Raw genomic sequence first — 20576 nt, 5'->3', positions numbered from 1 at the left:
TAATGTTGAAGGTAATGTCTAGGGGTGTGCAATTTGGATTTTTGGTGTTTCGATTTGGATCCAAATCAAACACCTCCAATTTGTTTTTGGGTCCGAATCTGCCCCATCCAAATCACCCTAGATTCGATTTGGATCTGAATTAATCTGAATCCAAATCGATTCAAATCAAAAAATGGGTCCCAGGACCAAAAGAGTGGGACCAACCTTGCACAGTAGGTTAGCCTGAGTGTTTGTGACTGCCCTAGGCTCACCCAAGAGCATCTGAGCAAAACAAGGATTTGAACCTGGATCTCTCCAATCCAAGTTCAGCACTCTAACAAGTACACCACACTGGGTCCCCACAAGCCCTGCCCTCCCCAGCTCAGTTCCCTATTCTTTCTGGGGATTAATCTACTGAGTGAAGCATGTGAAGGAGATATGTTCCAATAAAGGCATTAACATCTAAATAAGCTGTTACCTTCTCGCCACCAGGCAGGCTATGTCAAGGTCCAAGATACATAGTGGGTTGGAATTTATCCCCAATAAGTGGCATCTGAGAAACACAACAGAGATAGAATGTTCTTGCATTCCTCACTTGCATTCAATGGCCAAGGGAGCTACTTCCACAACAGCAAACATCGCTCCATTACCCAAGTCCTTGGCATATGCCACAAAACTTGGAGAATGGGGGAGGGGGCTAGTACCAGTAATGTGTTTGGCAACGAAGTGATGGGTTTTGGCAAGTGCATCAGGCCAACATCTGTGAACTGCTGGACTAAATATTACACATATATAGATCTATATAATTTAAAGAAATTATGCACATATGCAATGCACAACCCCATTCTCCTCTCCATAGGCCAACTTGAATCCAACCTAAATTCTGCAGAGCAGGAAATAAATTTAATCCTTAAATGGCAAACAAAATCAAATTGACCCAAGCACCTATTCCTATAACAGACTCAAAGATATTGTTAAACCAGGCTGCGGCAAAATAAATGATCCTTCAAAAGAACACCTCTCTTAAATTATACCAATACTTTTTGTTTTCTTCTAATTTTATACCTGCTGATATCCTTTGAAATATCTTCAGCAGGTTTTTAAAAGTGCACATTATTAAGCAGGAATATATTATATTGGAAGACAAATCCCTCAGCTTTATTTAATCTTTTTAGATCCAATATGTAGCACAAGGCCTTTTTCTGCCAATGATATTTTTAGATCCTTTTTCTTGTATCTTCCAAGAACTCTTGTACAAAAGAACGGGAAGAACTGACACTAGCAGCACATTATTATTGCCTTTTATTCTTGTTCCAGGACAGGCTGGCAAGTTACACAGAATGTACTTTACTCTCTATGGCCTGTGAAGTGAACATCTGTGTTCCATGAACAGATGCTCTCTGATGTTCTGTGCACAAAAGAAACCTGTGAACATGCATAAAAGTGGTGAAAAACACAGTCTTGCTGCCTACAACTTGGCTGCCATCTGATTTGTCTATAGATACAAGACCTTTCTTCTTCTTCTTCCTCCAAGGTAGACTTTCATGAGACATTGTGTGCCATGATTGTTGGCTTGGCAAATGTATGTTTCACAAAAGACCAAGGCTCAGTTGTGGGTTCCTCCTAGCTAGCTACCTACTTACCTACCTTTATTTTGCAGAAATCACACTCTCCAAGGCTCTAACTATACATTATGTAAATACATGTAATCAAAGCCCATAATAAAGAGGCGTCAAATATTTGAAATGGAGAGGAAAGAAGCAGGGAGGAGCTCACACTTTTCCCACATGCCATTTTCCCCTACCAAATTAGCACCCAAAGCCACCTTCCATGCTCAAGATTTCAAATGTGTTTGGAATACTGTGGGTGAAGGAACAACTTGAACATGAATTTGAAGTGGAGCAGAAGTGAGCAGGGAAAGGATAAATCACCCATGCCACTTCCCCTCGCTAAATTCTCCTCTGAAAATGTTTACAGCTAGAAAAATCATTTCCCTCTGAGGCTGTGGATAGGCAATAGTTTATAAGAGAGTTGCAGACAGTATTATAGAACTGTCATTGCTCACAGTAAACATATTCATTTTGTGAATCCTACCATTGTCTCTCATCAAAGCGGTCTTGAAGATTGGCACAATGCTTCAAGTCTTACTATGGAAAAATTCAAAACAAAATACCAGTCCAGCCAACCCACCTGCACCCCAGACTTATCACAGAGCAACGGTGAATGGGGAGGGCATGGGGAGGCCAAGCGGAAGGCTAAGCAGAGCTGACAATGGCCTGGGGCTGGGAGGGGGCAACACAGGTGGCCAGACTCTGGTGGATGGCCCAGGTAGCACCTGCAAACCTTGTCAACTAGTGGGCATGGCTGATGGAGGCAGTTGCCATGCTGGAGAAGGGGATAGGGTCAGAAGGAGGAGAGAAGGTGGACAAAAGGGAAAGGTATGTACTAGAGAGACTAATAAAGCACATGGGGAGGATTCAGGATGGGTGGGGCTTGAGTGCTCGGATTGTGAAGCTGCCATATACGTTTCAGCCCATGATGAGAGGCAGAAGGATAAAGAGAGGGCTATAGTCGCCCGGTGAGGAGCCAGCCCCAGGACTGAATGGCCAAGGAGGACCAAGGGGCTGCTCATCTCTACCCCGTTCTCTGAGGCTTGGCCCAGGCACTTCCAACCAACCCCCTTAAAGGGGCCCAGGACACACCCAGGCCAACAATCCCAGAAACAAAATAACACCACACACTAATTTTAATTATTATTGGTACATGAAAGGATGGCTGTATACATAAATATCTGTACACCATTAAGAAGAAAATGCTATTTCCCTGAGAACTTAAATTAACTAGATCAGATCATAAATGGCTTCTCGGATATTCAATTACACTTCTACTTTGAGTTCAATGAGAGTCAGGAAAGAAGCTGCAGTCTTGTGAAAACTATCTTTTTTCTTTATGGGTGATAGTCCTCTTCCCCACTGTGTCTGTAAAGTTATCAAGTTACCAATGCAAAATCAATCAAAGCTAGTCGTTCTTGTTGCCCCAGAGTAGTGTTACACAGCCTCCATTCCCAGTGATGAATTGGAAAATAAATTTTCTATACATGGGGGGTTCTAAGGAGAAGCTAACTAGAAACAAGAGACATGTAGCAAGCAAATAAGACATCCTTTAAAACTAATCCCTATATAGGTCAACTTTCATGGGGAAAAGTATGTGTGTCATTTTAAAGGTGCCAACTTTAGAAGAGGAGAAGAGGAGAAATCAGGTGGTCCATGCCTAGATTTGCAAAAGTATCCCTAGCTATTCTAACAGCAACAGAGCTGGTCTTGTGGTAGCAAGCATGACATCCCCTTTGCTAAGCACGGTTTGCCCTGGTTACATCTGAATGGGAGACTACATGCCTGAGCACTGTAAGATATTCCCTTTAGGGAATGGGGCCACTCTAGGAAAAGGATCTGCATGAAGGTTCTAAGTTCCCTCCCTGGCTTCTCTGAGATAGGGCTGAGAGAGATTCCTGCCTACAACCTTGGAGAAGCTGCTGCCAGTCTGTGAAGACAATAGTGAGCTAGATAGACCAATGGTCTGACTCAGTATATGGCAGCTTCCTATGTTCCCAAGCTGTTTTAATAGAACACATGCCCTACTTCACTAGGGCTTCCCATCATTTAATCTTCATGCTGGAAAAGGCTCCACAGCTGAATATCTGCTGTTCCATGCCTGTTATGGGAAGTGGGCCCTGTCAGAAAATTGGCTGCTGGGCTGTCTACAGAACATGCAACTCTATGCAGATTTGCTGACTATTTGCCCCAACAAATAGTCAGTGATTCAATAGTTGCCTTAACATGCAAGGACTCAAAGAGGACACAACTCAGTGCAGACCCACATCCCATCTACTCCCAGAATGTGCTGCTGTAAATGGAGCGCATGCAAGCTGGATGTTTTCCAGTTCTAGCCATGCACTGATGGAGGCATATGTCTTGGACCAAAGCCTTCAAGTTACATTTTGATACAGAGCATTACTTTCATGTTGAGGCACTTGAGCAAAGCTTACTTGAAATCCTGAAGCACAAGAGAAGGCTGTACCAGGTCAGGAACTGCTCAGTTGAGGAATAATGATGGTGGTGGTGGTGTTAATTAATTTCTACCTCACATTTTTTAACAAAGTAAAACAAAATGTCTTACAAAATCCAGTGCAATAAAAACAAAAATCCAACATAAAAATATTGCACACCAATTTAAAAGACAACTTTAAAAAGCAGAAGAGAACATAATCAGAATCCTTTTTTAAAAAACCTCATCTGAAAGCAGGCACAGTAAGGATCAAGTGTTACTTTTTTGGAGAGAATGTTGCAAATCCTAGACACCATGTATCTGTGTATAAGTTGATTCTCTATTACAACTGTAATTCTAGTGTGTCATGCCATATGGACTCACCAGATCATGAGGACAAAATCCACACCAGCAGTGGATGCTTCTAAAAACACCCAGCTTTAGCAAAGAAATTTCTCACACAGCTAGGAAGATCTTTTTTGTAACCTACACTATCTATTACAGCCAGACATGAAGAGTTGCCATTTGAATAAGGTAATAAGTAGATCTGCTCTGAAACAGTAGTATTCCTGCTGGTGTTACATGTGCATACTGCTTAAGCCGCCATCTCCCACAGGCTACTACCAATTAATTTGCAATGTAAACCTTGTTTGCTTTTGAACAAACATCAAAGTTTACAAAAGGACCCACTTTTGTTCTGTAATAGCAGTTTTCCAAAAACGACTCAATAACTCATTTGGCTATTCCCCCAAAAGATCTATGCAAATCAATTAATCTTTTAAAAAAAAAAAAGCACCAAAGGAGCATTCGGCACTATTTATCCTGTCTTTAGCACTTCCCTCTACATTTTGCTATTCTTCTTGAGCAGACAGCCCAGCTGTTCACACAAGGTAACAGCTCCTCCCAAATCAGGTTGCTTCCCAATACCTTCATCTCCTAGGAAGAACTGTATCATTATCACAGGATGGGGCCTTTCTGCTGAGACCTCATGACCTGCATATGCCTTTCGTATTCTCTCTGGTGTGACAAGTACTATCCAGCAGTCTTTAGCGCTACTATTTTCATTGAGAACCAGTAATTACCTTCAGCAAGCAGCACTTCAGTCTCCTTAAGTGATTACAGGCCATATGATTTGTAAAGCACACACAGCTGCAATTTACAAGCCTATCAGGGGAATCTCCCCCACATCAAATCCCATTGGGAAACACTATAATTTCCAAAAGGGCATCTGTGTTATTTTTGCAATGACTGTGCAAAATGGTTATAAAATGTAACCAGCCACTAATCCTTCCACTTCTGCCACTGGCACATGGACAAAGAGATATGACACCTGAGTAGACATATACACAGGCTTTTCTTACTGAAACTTGCACTACATGCCTTGGAGAGTCCTTAGGCCGCAGTCTCACAGCCAGAATGGTCATGGTTAAAGAGTTAAACTCAGTCAGCAAGCCCTATGCACTCCTGTGGAACGTGCTGTGAGAACCAGAATTTCTGGGCAGTCCCAGTTAAATCGCTGCAGTTAAGCCAGCATTTCCTGGTTAGCTATCTTGGTTAAATGCTGGTTAACCACAACGTAACCAGGATTGCCTGGAAGTGTGCTGCATTAATAATGAACAGAGGAAAAATAACAAACACAGAAGGAATAGAACTGCCCAATGGAAGCAACATCAAGACCCTGGAAGAGAAAGAACATTACAAATACTTGGGCATTCTCCAGGCTGATAACATCGCACACACTGAAGTTAAAATAAAAATAAGAAGTGAATACGTCAGGAGAGTTAGAAAAATCCTAAAGTCCAAACTTGTATGGTGGGAACACCATACAAGCCATAAACACCTGGGCTATACCTATTATCAGATACATTGCAGGAATAATAGACTGGACCCAGGCAGAGCTAGAGACGCTAGATCGTAAGACCAGGAAAATCATGACCATCAATCATGCTCTGCACCCCCGCAGTGATGTAGATAGGCTATACCTCCCTCGCAGCTCAGATGGAAGAGGAATGCTGCAAGTCTATCAAACAGCAGAGGAGGAGAAAAGAGGCCTTGAAGAATATATCAAGGACAGTGAAGAAGATGCACTTCAAAAGGTCAATAATGAGAAACTATTCAACACCAATGAAAGAAAGCAGGCCTACAAGTAAGAACAAGTCAAGAACCGAGAAGAAAAATGGAAAAACAAGCCACTGCATGGTCAATATTTGCACAATATAACTGGAAAATCAAACATTACCAAGACCTGGCAGTGGCTCAAGATAGGCAACCTGAAGAAAGAAACAGAGGGTTTAATATTGGCTGCACAAGAACAGGCACTAAGAAGAAATGCAATAAAAGCAAAAGTAGAAAAGTCAACAACAAAGAGCAAGTGCCGCCTTTGTAAAGAAGCTGATGAAACCGTGGACCACCTAATCAGCTGCTGTCAAAAGATCACACAGACTGACTACAAAAAAAGGCATGACAAGTTAGCAGGGATGATGCACTGGAACATCTGCAAAAAATACAAGCTACCTGTAGCCAAAAATTGGCTACCTGTAACCATAAAATTGAGAAAGTTGTTGAAAAAGAAGATGCAAAAATATTATGGGATTTCCGGCTATAAACAGACAAACATCTGCCACACAATACACCAGATATAGCTGTAGTCCAGAAGAAAGAAAAACAAGCCAAAATAATCAACATAGCAATACCACAGGATAGCAGAATAGACGAAAAAGAAATAGAAAAAATCACAAAATACAAAGATCTACAAATTGAAATTGAAAGGCTGTGGCAGAAAAAGACCAAAATAATCCTAGTGGTCATTGGCGCCCTAGGTGCAATTCCAAAAGACCTTGAAGAGCACCTCAACACCATAGGGGCCACAGAAATCACCATCAGCCAATTACAAAAAGCAACTTTACTGGAAACAGCCTATATTCTGTGACGATATCTATAACAGCAATAACATTGATAATAAAATTCAGCCAACCCAGGTCCTTCGGAAGCACTCGATGTCTGGATAAAACAAGCCAGTCAATAACACCTATCTGACTGTTTAAATAAATAAATGTCTGTGATCCTGAATCGGAGTTGATATCATCACAAGCTAAACCATCGAGACACTCCTATGTGCCCCTACAGGTGTAGCAAATTGGGTTCAAATCAGTTAGGCAGGTCACAAGTTAGCCTACTTGTGTCTCAAATGCTTTCAAGTCTGCCCTCTTGAATCAAAGTGGATGACATCATCACAAACTATGCCTTTGAAGTGTCCCTACGTGTTCGAGAACTGTACCCAATTTGATTCATATGGGTCCAGGCATTGCGAAGTTAATGAAACACACACACACACACACACACACACACACACACAGAATGCCGGGTGATCTCATAAGCTAAATTTCTTTAAGGAGAGTAGGCTAAAAATATTATACTAAATTTTTATCTGTAACATACATATAAAGGTCATGAAGCATAATATTAGAAACACACACACACGGCTGTAGAAAAATTCTGTTTCAAAGCATCAAAGTCAAGTTATCTGCACATCCAGGGGAGTAACTATGATCGGGCAAGGGGAGGCAGCTGTCTAGGGGCCCTGGCCTCTGGGGGGGCCCTCCAGAGACATGTCACGTGCCTCCCCCCACCCAGCGCCTGCCATGCCACAGCTCCTTCAATTTGAATTATTTTTTTTTTTTTAAAAAAATTCCTTCATGTTTGCGCGAGCGCGCCATATTTCCTTGCCCTCCCTCCTCCCCCCCCTTTCCCCTTGTCAGTTCCTCTTCCTTCCCCATCCATTGGCTGGCAGCACCCCACATGATAAAGAAAGGAAAGGCAGGCACATGGTTGGGTGGGTCGGGTCAGCTTCCTGGACGCCGCCAAGAGCAAGGAAGAGGAGGTCAATTGTAGCCTCTCCAGCTACAAGGCTAGCCACTTGTAAAAAATTCAGTTCTTCTGTTATGGAGATGGAGAAGCTATGGCAGGACTCAGACCCCTCAGGTTAGCTTTAGAGTGCTGCTCGCGCAGTTGCTCGTGTTGGCGTTGATTCATTTGGGGGCCCACTTCTCCCACCCACCTGTCCGCTGCATGTCTGGCAGTGGGAGTAGGCATATTGATTCATTATTTGGGGCATTATGGCCACCTGCTCCCCACCCGCCGCCCACCTGCCCAGGCTTCGCTTCTGTTTCCCTAACTGGGGCGGAGGGGAGGAAGGGGAAGCAGAGCATCGCAAAGGGCCTTTATTCATTTTTAATTGCAACGCTCTGCTCCCCCTTCCTCTCCCCCTTAGGAAAACAGAAGTGGGGAGGAACAAACAGGGGAAGAGTGACAAGTGTGTGCTTTTCACAGTTCCTGGGCTCCGTTTATCAACCACCTTTTAACATCCAAGGCTGTTCTTTGACTTAATCACTTGCAAAGTTAGGTAAAAGAGTGGAGAAATCACTCAAACATTACAGACCTGTCCTTGGCGCATGAGATCCTATGGGTCTTTTAAAAGTATACATGATCAAGGAGAAGAAGCCTCTCTTTCCTAGCTCTCCCAAACTGGAGAAAGGTCAGTAGTTGCAAGGTTCCATTCATGGTCATTTCATTTCCTGCATTATTATAATCTGCTTTCTGCCTGTTCTATATCCCATCCCATCCAGCCTCACATTTATTTGAGATACCTTGCCTCCTGGGATTCCTAATGCCCCTCCCTTCTGTCCTTTAAGAAACTTCTGAAAGCTTATCTATTCTGCCAGGCTTTAGGGGTGTGTATGTGTGTGTGTGTGTTTTTTTCCCCACCCCACCCCACCCCGCTGTTGTTGTTTTAATTGTGTAAACTGCCTCAAGTCTAAGGGAGTTAGGCAGTCAATAAATTTGGTTCTGCTGTGCTGTAATTTACACCTTTTAACTAGTTGGGATAGTTAGCAGAGTCTACATTGGGCCAGGAGAAGGAGAGGAAGGCGGTGACTGGTGACAGGTGGGGGGGCCCATTTTAAAAACTTGTTTCTGGGCCCAAGCCAACCTTGTTATGCCCCTGTGCACATCAACCTAGCCCAAGGGAGGCAGAAGTTCCCAGTGCTTTCTTCCATGCAGAACACAGCACCAGGGAGGTCCATTAAAGACAGTTGGCACTGCAGGAAGCACCAGTGGTGACTTGCAAGGCACACAGGGAATGCTGGGAAATTTACTTCTTCACAGCACTTTCTTCAATGATCTTTGTGGGAAAAGGACTGCAAAGGACTACATTTCCCAGTGCTTTCTAGGAGTGTGCACGGACCGGTCCAGGGCCATACAAAAGGCCTCCAGACCGGCCCGGAATTCAGCCAGTCCGGTGGTTCGGCGGGGGTGAGGAGTGTGTCTTTAAGGGGGGGTAGTACTTACCCCCTCCCCCGCCGCTCTTCCCCCTCTGGCGCTGGACTTTCCAAAAATGTTCTTGGGGCAGCAGAGTTCCTCCCTGCTGCCCCTGCCCCTGTTGTTGTCTTCAAAGAGTTAACAAGTAGAAAAAGCTGGCACCACGCATGCGCCCTTCGCAGCGCGCGCGTTTGTTTCCGCCGCTAGCACGCGCGCACGACATACGTCATTGTGATGTATGCGGCACGCGTGCCGGTGGTGGCGACGGGCACGCCACGAAAGGCACATGCGTGGTGCCAGCTTTTTCTACTTGTTAACTCTTTGAAGACAACAACAGGGGCAGGGGCGGCAGGGAGGAACTCTGCCGCCCCAAGAACGTTTTTGGAAAGTCCAGCACCGGAGGGGGAAGAGCGACGGGGGGCAGGTAAAGTTGAGCAGGCCTGCCTTAGAGGGAATACTGGTTCAGAGACTTTCAGAGTCTAGAACAGCCTAGAGACTTTCATCCAGCAAAAGGATTGTTTTTATTTTCTTCCTTAACTGGATCAGAGTGAATTGCAGAAGTCACTGCATGTTCACAATCCACTCTGGAGTTTTGATGAAGCACGGAAAAATCATTATACCCTCTGCCAGATAGATATGCTTTGTTATGGTCTAAGTCCATAACATACAATACATACATAACATACAATACAAACAAATTAAACTATGGGTTAATATGAATAAAATGGACACATCCCACACAAACAAGAGAGAGCGTAATAGAAGTCTACCAATGTATTAATGACTATTATCTTCAGACTTTCCATCACCAAGAGAACCCATTATTATCTGATGGCGGGATCTACAGGCTGCCACATAGAATTTGACTATATTATGAGAAATAGCGAGTTGCTTATCCGAAAAAAGAAAACAATATAAAATTCATGTGCTCAACCTGGAAAAAGGCAGGATAAAATTGCTATGTAAATCTCTATACAAGACACTGTAAAGCCCAACAGTTTCAATTGACCTGATCAACCTGGGCAGGTGTACTCATCATAAGGAGTGTTACTAAACCTACCCTCTAACAGGGCAGGCTCATGTGCACCCCATGCCAAAATTCAGCAGAGCAGAATGTGGTTGCTGCACCTATCCTTGCATCTTCCTTCCTCTGACCAAGCAATTTTGTAGGCCTGGCCTTGAACAATTCAAAACTAAGTTCTCCAGTCATGGTGCAGAAGTTCAGACTCAGAAACAAAGGAAGTCCACAGCTCCTTCTTATTTGGAAGTGTAAAAATTGCTTGAAACAAATTACTTCAACCCAAGCAGCTTTCGCTGTATTTGTGAGTATAATCTAATTTGGCATGGCATTTAAAGTGATATTTCTTGAGCTTCACTCCAGAAAAATCTGAAAGCAAATTCATTATTTAAACACTGAGAATGAGGAGGCGTGAGTTCCAATAAGCGATACAATTCTTGCAAGAGCATTGTGTCTCCAGACTGTTTTTGGGAAACCACACATTATTCAGTAGCATTTTAAATCAAGCTTTGAACCATGGGAGACCTTTTTATCTATTGAGTGTGTAAAGGGGAGCGGGAGGAAAGACTGGAGGAGGGGGGAAATAGTGAAATATTACAGGAACCAAGAGCCAGTAATTATGTTTTATCCACATTAGAGATTTTCCCTTGAGGGTTACTATATTTGGTATTATGAGTCATCAAGCTGTACTAATATTTCATTTCAGGAAAACAAAGGATGACAGTATCGGTCTTTACTCATCCAAGCCAAGCAACCAATGTGGTCTATGCTGCCATAATATTTTATGGGTGCTCCCCACCCCCATGTTCTGGTTTGGGGTGTGTGTGTGTGTGTGTGTGTGTGTGTGTGTGTGTGTGTGTGTATTTCCCCCCTTGTTTCTTTTCCCCACAGTAGTGCTGTGTTGGTAATGACTAAAACAGAAGGGGGTGTTTCAGAGACAAGACGCTCGATAATTTTAACCATAGGTGGTATTTCTCAATATGCAGTGGGGGGTTGGGAAGTGCAATTTGATTAAATCCTACCTGTGATCATACAAAAACTGTGGGGGAGGAGAAGGAAAGGTATTTCAGATAGGCTGTAAGAATAGAGCAGAGAATTGGACAGGAACATATGGGTTGCTTATTCCGATTGTTGATGGCTGAAGCTTAGAGGAGCGGCAAGGGAGGAGTGTTCTGAAGTGGGATCAAGCTGATGCTTTTGTTAAGCTATCAGGAAGGCCTCTGAACCAGAAGCTCCACGCTGAGACACAAGGGTTCTATTTTTAATGAGATGTTTAAAAAGTAATAATCTCCTTCCCAATGAAATATAGAAGATACACAAGAAATAAAAGCAAAAGAGTAACAATTTGCACACACGTCTCAAAAGCTGCTAGACAAGCATTTTTGAATTATAAATCAGGATTCCTCTCACATTCTTGGAAGACATTGAGCAGACACTATGTTCTTAAAACACTAGTTCTAGAAATACCTTTCAGGAAACTGTAAATGAAACAGCCTACCGATACACTACTCTACAGTCTATCATATATTTCTATAACTGATTTACCACCCAAGAAAATCCAAAGTCACTAAACAAAAATATAGTTTAGCTTATCATATTCATAGATAGATAGATAGATATCATATTACACTTATATCATATTACATTATATTTATATCAATATCATATTGTATTAAATATTGTTATCTTCAACTAAAGTCCTTTGTGTCAATTATTAGATTTCCTCCCCATTTCTTGAATATGTTTCATTATTACAGTAATTATACAACAAATTCCTACTTACAAAGAAAACTTTGCATATGTGCTAAAAAAAAATTGTTGCATTTAAAAAAAATGGCTTTTACAATAGCTTTACAATCCAACTACATTCATTTATTTGATTAAGTAAATATTGACTTCCCGCTTACCTGTCTGCGCAGTTCACATCAACTATACATTTAAACCATTGCTATAATAATTCAAAACATACATACTCCACATTGCTACTCGATTCTACCCAACCCAACCTGCTGTTATTACTATATTTCAAACAGGGGCGTATCTAGGGTGGGGCAAGCAGGGCACATGCCCCTGGTGCCACTTGAAGGGGGTGCCATTTTGTAAAAAAAAATTGAAAAAAATTGCTGCCAAAAACAAAATGGCCACTGTGCATGCTCAGATGGCCTCTGTGAGGCCTTAGATCATACCAGGCCTTACAGAGGCCATTTGAGCATGCGCGGTGGCCATTTTGTTTTCAGTGGCCATTTTTTTTAAAAAAGATTATTTTTAAAAATGGCCACCGCACATGCTCAGATGGTACCTGTGAGGCCCTAGATGCCAGTGGGGGGAGGGTGAGCCTTTGCAAACCCCCCCCACAGACTTTAGGAAGCCCCCCAAAGGGGCTACAGGTTAAAAAATTAAATAAATTAATATAATATAAGACACTGTACACATATTCAGATTGGCATTATGTACAGAGAATCAGGGCTTGTGAATACTGAGCTGACGCCTATGAGCTAGGATTGCATTCATTTGCTCTTACTTTGCTTCTTGTGATAAGTGAGTTAAATGTGATGTCTTGCTAATATGGCTATTAATGGTGAGTTTGTCTTTGAAAGTGTGAAATCCTTAATATTAAGGCCCACTGGGAGTTTCTTGCTCTATTTCTCTCATTTTAACTGTCTTTCTGAAATACTAGAATATATTCCAAGCAGTGACACAGTTTACTCTGCATATCCTTTAATTATTTTCAGAGTATCTGGGAAAAGTCAAATTCTCCATTGATTTTTAAAACTTATGTAATGGTGATGCTACAGTGCATAGTAGAAAATTAGACAGGCACTTCTAGTTTTCCAAGTACACCTCCACATAGTATTTGGGTATTTCATGAACCCCAGCATACTGAAATTTGTAGTTTTCCAGCATTTTTTGGTCTGGCTAAGTCCACTGCTAAATAGTTTTTGAAAGATTAAAAGATTAACAAGCTTGACTTGTATTTTTCAGATGATATTATGGTAAAGTTATCTGAAAGATGGGTGTCAGATGCTTGGGCAGGGGGCACAATTTCAGTGTTTGCCCTAGGCGCTATTTTCCCTAGATACGCCTCTAATTTCAAACCCTGCTGAAAGGTCCATATTAGAAAAATAGTTCTTTAAGTAAAGTAAAAATGGTTCCCAATCTTCTTTGAAACATTCCAAATTTTCATCCCTTATAAGTGCTGTAAGTTTTGCCATCTCAGCATATTCCAACATTTTTATCAACCAGTCTTCTTTTGAGGGCATTTTATTGTCTTTCCATTTCTGCATATGTGCTAAAATTTACACTGAAATGAATATTCATACATACCAAAAGAGGAGACAAATCACAAACAAATGTGTTATACTATTGGCTTGAAGTACGGCATCAGCCATACAAAATGTGGTAATTCTTTTATCTGATGTTATTACAAATTGAAGAGATCAAGCAGCTAGAAAGAATACCAAATGTCCTGTGCTATAAGATTTCCTAATCTTTTAGCCCATTCATCCCTTAAGGTCCTTAATACTGTGTGGTATTTTTGTTTAACAGTAAACCTCTGTCATGAATAAACGCAATATAGCCTTCCTGCTTGACATGAAAGGAGCCATTTTTATACCAGAGCCGCTTGGAATCTGGAAAGAATAACCTCTGTGCATATGAACTGTTCAGCAGTTTCTCTGTACATATATCAAGGCCTTACATGTTATTGATAAGAGAGCAGTCTGACCTTAATTAGGAGAAAGAATACAACTAACTAAAACAACACTCCTGTCTCCACTCAGAGCAACATTTCACTATTGTTCTGAGTTAAGAAAGGCTGTTGGAGTGAAAGCTCCTCCATGATTAGGGGCAGTGCCCCCTAGTCCAGAGCACACACAGAGGGAACATGAAATCATGGGCTGACCAGAAAATCAGATAGCCAGCTTCTGGCTGGGCCGTCTCAGCTATTGCTGAGAAAATAGACTTTTAAAGACACATTTCAAGAAGCAGGGTGGAGCCAGTCTTTTCTGAGACCAGAAGCAATACCTCTGAATTATATTATATCCTTTTAAGAATGTTTAAAATGCCAAGATGCACGAAAGAACCACCTTTTATATGCATTCTAGAGTTAGCCTTGGGTGGGGAGATATGAGGGGGGGGGGGTTTCCAAGCCTTGGTTGGTTTTTGAGTGTGTTTTTGTTTTAATTAATCATCTGTTTTAATTAATGAATTTCTTTTGATGCAAGCCTTTCGGTGGCATTATCCTTTTGAATGCAAACCTTTTCATTGTAATTTTTTTCTTCTCTTACAAGAAGAACTTTTTGTACCAAACCTCTCTATTATACTGTTTATATTAGCTTTTGATAGGCAATAAAAGCTATGTACAGAAGAGAAAAAGAGCCCCAGCCTATAATTTGTCCAAGCTATATTCCTGTATTACCAATGAGTGACTGTTTCATGTTTTAAGAGGTGCTGACTGGGATAATTTACACATTGCTGGCAGCTGCACCCCTTACGCAGAAGAGTCTCATCTGCTTGGGTCAGAATTTTGCCACCTCTCTTCTTGGGTCAGAATTACAAAGGGATCTTCAGATCCTGTGCCCTTTCTCTTCCTTTTGGGCATAGCCACAACCCGTGCCTTTTGATAAGAGAGCAGAAAGGAGGCATAATTTCTTTCCCCTTCCTGCCTGCTCCATGTTAAAGACCACATATGATAACTCCTCAAGAACATCAATATCTTTGGCCAGCTCACTAGTATTGCATCAAGGCCTCTTCACACATTGCATTTTTAAGGTACACACCTAAGATTTTCTTAATTTACATTCCAAAATGTAGAGTGTGAATGTGACAAACCTGTGTATCTTATTTCATTTGGTATATATGATGGTGATTACTGAAGCTGAACATGGTGAAGTTTTGAGCACATCTATCTCTAGTGAAAACATTCTATCTCTCTGCCATTTTCAAGCAATCTTGATGAAATTTGCACAGAGAATATGACTTATTGCCTATTTGATGTATTCCAAATTTGAAGCAAGTTGCATAAGCAGTCCAATGAGCAATAGAATGTGGAAAGGTTTAGGGAAATATACAGGGAAACATGGGCTAGTTTATGTCCTCACCTTAAATAAAATGTCCAGTATTTAATGGGTCTATGTACAAAGAATGCATGTCAACAGCAAACATTTCTGAAAAGCTTGTGCCTATCTATTCTGTGTTGATAACACTACCATTATTCTGAAGTATATTGGTGCTTAGTTGTTACTAAATTAGTCTGGATACTGCCCACTGTCCCTTTTGCAATTTTGCTTTGAATGTATTGAAGACTGGACCTTTGGAGCTTGTTGGCACCTTCCCCCCACCCAAACATTAAAATCTCCGTCTCTCCTTCCAAATCAGGTAAATGTAACTGAATTTGAGTCTTAGCATTAACAAAACTGACATATTATAGGTAAGCCAATGAATGTTTGGATGCAGATGAACTTGTAAGAAAATGGATGCTGTTTTTAATTATTGGAATACAAAATTTGCTGACAGCGTTTATCCATATGCTTTGCGTGCATTGCTGTGACACAGATAATATTATGATTATTAAGTATAGAAGTTTGTTAGAGCAATGTTTATAGGATTTTGTTGGGGGGGAAACTATCTCTGTTCAACCACCCTTCCAAAATGGTGCCCCTATGTAGCATATTTAGAGGGCTTAATTTTTGCTAGCTAAGTTTATGTAACGATAACTAATTAAAAATGCTCATTTGAACACATATAGCAGGATTTGTTGGTAAACAGAGGGACTTGCAACAAAATTTGAAAAATCAAACTTCAGCAGCATATGTGCTGCCATTTTGCTCCTTCTCATCACACCCATCCACTTCCACTCATCACAAATGATTATGAGGCAACCCACAGAACAGGGGAGTTTCACCAGAAAGATGCAACTTGAAGGATTCTGTGATTTTAGTATCTTCTTGAAAAGTTAAAAGTGACATTCCTGCCACTTTTCCAGGCCCAAGACTCTATTTTTAATCCATTTGCTTAGAAACTCAATGTGAAAATTGCATTTCAGTGCTACAAACAAGTGATAGAATATAGAATATTAAGCAGGATGTCCTTTGAGACACATCTCTGGTTTTTTTAAAGCCCTAAACTGCTTTGACTGTGTTTACAGTTTAAAGGGCACAAGGGGCTCAAATTCTGTGCAAAAGACTTGTGACACATTATGAAATAGTCCTTAATTTTGTCATAGCAATAGAACAGGCTGCTAATGAAGCATATATTCTACTGGTAATATAGCTAATTCAATATCAGTCGAATTTCCTTTAATTTTGCCATTGATAAAATGATAGTGAAGTGGCAGTCTATGGCGTTCTGCTTGCATGAGCATGCTGTGTATTAAAGAGCAAATAAACCTAGTGGAAGCTACTTTTCTGTGAGCACTGAGGCAATTATGAAAATAAACTCTGTGGAAGGTGCACAGAAGCAGTAAGGAATCTGGAAAGATGTCCGTGTCACCGTGAAACAGTAACTTGACACATACAGGTCTCAATAGAACGGCGGGGAGGAAAGGCTTCCCTGCTGAACTGAACACAGTATACAGTTAAATAATAAATCAGAAGCTTGTAACCAAGTTTCTTAGGAAAAAGCCAAGCCACATCTTGTGTTGCGACAATCACAATGCTGCATCATATTGACCTCACTGCAAAGTGTTACCAATTATCAAATTCCAGACCAGTATAACAAGCTGCTGAGTTACTCGTCAATAAAATAAACCAAAACTACTTTTCAATTAGAAATTATTAAGAGTGAATATTCATGTACCAAGTGCTTTCCAATTTTACATCCTTCTTAAAAACACAGCTCTTCAACAGCAAACATTGTCTTCTGAATTTATAGTAGCAGAGGGTGTTTGAGGATGGAGTGGGTGGTGCTAGACAGTGATAACCAAGCCGCTTAAGTTCATGAAATTATTCTAGAAAATGTCAAACTGCCCTGCCCTATCACTTCACAAACACACACACAACATGTTTGACTGTTTTTTCAGAATTTCCTCTTCTTTTTAGAATTAGATGTGAACTAAAATGGACTCTAAGAGATTCACAACAGATTTTTTTTCCCCCTAAAGCCCCAGAAGCATTAAAAAGGCTTGTTCAGTGATCCTCTTCGCATGCCAACTGCCATGCAGAGCTACTTACCCTGGGTGTGATTATATGCTGTATACTTAGTGCAGATACTGCAACCATATGAGTGGAAACCTGGGTACTTCCCAGTCAATCACTACACTACCCTGAGGAAGGAGAAAATTCAGGTGCAAGAGACCCATATGATCACCCCATCCAAACCATGTTCACACACCACTGCTCATGGTCTAATATCACTGGGAAGCAGGTCACAGGGATGCTGGGAAGATGACTTGAGCATTCAGTCACACAAAAGGATTCTAGGGTTGTCAAGTCTGCTTGATGTTCTCAGCCACAAAGAACAAACAAAAACATTGTTTTCCTCAACAGAGGTGCTCTTACCCCTGGACTTTGGGGCTGGAGTCCAGGGCCTCCACAGCCCCTGGAGGCCTCCAGTCTTTTCTGGGTGGTGTGGTAACTCAGTCGAGCATAGTGATGCTTAATTTGTGGCGGGGGGGGGGGGGGTCCAAAGGCCTTTAGGTCCAGGTTCCAAAATTACCTAGGTGCACCTTTGTTCCCCAAGCTCTGGGTCACTGTTTTCAGGGAATGGCTGCTCTGAGGTGGACCTAGGTAATTTTGCAGCCTGGTTCTAAAGGCCTTTGGAATCCCTCCCCTCCCCCCCGGCTGCAAGCTAAGCATCATTTTCTAATACGTAGGTTCTTGAAGGCACAAACCACACCACCCAGGACAGACTGAAGATGATTTGGGGGGCCCCATGGGATGTGGAGGCCCTGGACTTTGGCTCTGAAGTCCAGGGGTAAGAGCGCCTCTGTGGCTGCTGGGCACTTTTTAGTGGGCTGAGCATCAATGAGTTACTCCTACAGTAACAATTCTAGTGACAGAACAGGAAGAAGAAATATGAACACGAGCATCAATCTAAACAAAAATTGCAAGTGAAGGGTTAGAACAAGGTGGAAGACCCACAGCATCTTTGCTTCTATTTTGTTCAAGACAGAAAAGCTGTTGGCTTATTCTGTAAGGAAACTATTTCAGGAAAAGAAGAAACCTGAGATGAAATTCTCACATTCATATCTATTCTATATTTTGAAGAATTGGTTGGTTAGTGCGAAATAAAGTCATACTTCCCAATGGCCTACAGATATCAAATTTTGCATAAACAAAACTGCCACTGAAATTAACTGAATGCGCTACTTTTTATAGCAGAATATGCTTGGTGGGGGAAAAATGTTTTCTGCATTTTTCAGAAGAAATTCTGAATATAATTATCATACTTTAACTGTTACTGTTCTCAACAGATTTTTGACAGGCAATAATCTGATCAATAATTCCAAAATGACATCATGCCCAAAAGAAGCAGAAGATCTTTCTCAGATCCAATTTTACTATGATTCAGATCTACCATATATGGTAATTATTCAATAAAATGAGTAACATTTGCAACTGAAATGCCACAAATTTCCAATATTCTTTTACTTCCCTTTTGCAAGCACATTAATTAAAAAAATCAGTGACATATACAGGTGGCCCCTGAATAGCAGTTTCACCCATTTGTGGGCCACCTCCCTGAATACCAATTTGTCATGCCCCCATCCTCAGATAGCGATGACGAAGGGGAAGCTGGCATTCCTCCAGCAGCTACAGGGGTACCTGAAAGGCAGAGCAAGGCTGTCAGCCTTGTCAGGAGATAGCTGAGGCAGGTCTGGTTGAAGCTTCAGGACAAGCAGGGCTGTCAGAGGCAGCAGAGATAGGGAGTGGAGAACAGAACACTGAGGGAAACGGCGAAGCACCTCTGTCTCCTTGCGAGGGAAAATTGATGAAACGCGGACAACAGGTGGAAGTGCTCAGGAGAAGTAAACAGCTGCCCAACAAGCCAGATAAACCCTGAATCTGTGCCAGCTGGCTGAAGGTGGAGAACAATTAAGCCAGGCTATAAATTAAGTCTGAAGGCTGCAGCCAAACGCTAGAAGAAACGCGTCTCCTGGAGCCTGCTTCCGCCGAGCCTTAGACTCAGAGGAACCCCAGCTTCATGTTGGCCTCTAGAGACCTTTTTCTGCTTTAACTCTGCTACCTGACCAAGTCCTGACAACTGTACCTAGCTGCAATGTCTCCCCTGGGAATGCCTTGCACCCCTTTTGCTTTGGAAACGTGCAATCAGGTGAGCAGACTGAGTTTGCGGGGGAGGCTGTCTGAACTTGATACTGTAGTAAATTGTTCTTTTGTGTTTTTCTTGTAGACCAAAGAGGAGTCCAAGGACCTTCCAGCGACCTTGACAGAGACTGTGACTTCGGCGGTGGACAGACAGGCTCCTGACACAATTTAGTTATTATCGTGGAGGACAGTTTCAGTTATTCATAATTTTCTACTCACCCCCAATTAAATTGATATACCATGGGGAGACTTAAAGAAGCAGCACAAGAGGCACAGGCTGCTCCATCCACTTTTGCCTCTTGCACCACTTCTTTAAACTTTCCTGCACACCAGCTGAGAAACAGCGAGAGCAGGCAATTAAAACTGTACACCTTCCTGCGCTTCTCAGCTGATGTGTGGGGCCATTCTCTGCATGCAGGCTGCTCTATCCACTCTCGCCACAAGAATGGATTGCTTAGCTAAGTCAACTAACTCAATTTGGGGGTTAGTTCAAACATTCCAATGTCATGGTTACCACTAATGTTAACCCCACAATTTTAGAAGGTCTCATAGATTTCATTGCTTGAACTCAACTAACAGTGTAATCTATGCAAAATCATTTTGCCTGGTCAACAACAGGCCTCACCTACTAGTTGTACATAATAAAGTTCCCACAATGAGACCTGGATCAGTTGTTTCTGCTTGGTGAACAGCTCCTCTAAGCATGCCACCATGTGGTGACATCTGAGATTTATCATGCCCTACAGAACTTTAGTTTTATATAGAAGTCATCTATCTTAACAAGACATATTCACTATCCAAAAAAGAAGCCAACCAGCTTACCATGCAAAAAATGAATGTAACGTGTGGCTAAGGGAAAGATCTAGTGAACATCGGCATGCAACAGGTTACAATTAAGGTCACTTGAAATTTCTGAGCTTGTGCAATCAACTGTTAAATGCCTACACAGCCTAGTA

General features: G+C 41.8%; 1 protein-coding gene across 8 annotated transcripts in view; it reads right to left on the bottom strand.

The window, feature by feature from the left end:
• The window catches only part of CACNA2D1 (calcium voltage-gated channel auxiliary subunit alpha2delta 1), a 642096-nt gene that overhangs the window by 476997 nt on the left and 144523 nt on the right, over positions 1-20576 (bottom strand). Inside the window, exon 1 of one of the 8 annotated variants that reach the window (XM_053252729.1) lies at positions 4951-5091. The exons of the other annotated variants lie outside the window; for them this stretch is intronic. Within the exon in view, the coding sequence (XP_053108704.1) occupies positions 4951-4956 (6 nt within the window). The 5' untranslated portion in view covers positions 4957-5091. Of the gene's footprint in view, positions 1-4950; positions 5092-20576 lie in introns of those variants that run through there. 8 annotated transcript variants of the gene reach the window in all.

This window comes from Hemicordylus capensis, chromosome 5, assembly GCF_027244095.1.
Source record: "Hemicordylus capensis ecotype Gifberg chromosome 5, rHemCap1.1.pri, whole genome shotgun sequence".
Lineage (NCBI taxonomy): Eukaryota > Metazoa > Chordata > Lepidosauria > Squamata > Cordylidae > Hemicordylus > Hemicordylus capensis.
This window is presented reverse-complemented; position numbering and strand designations above follow the sequence as displayed.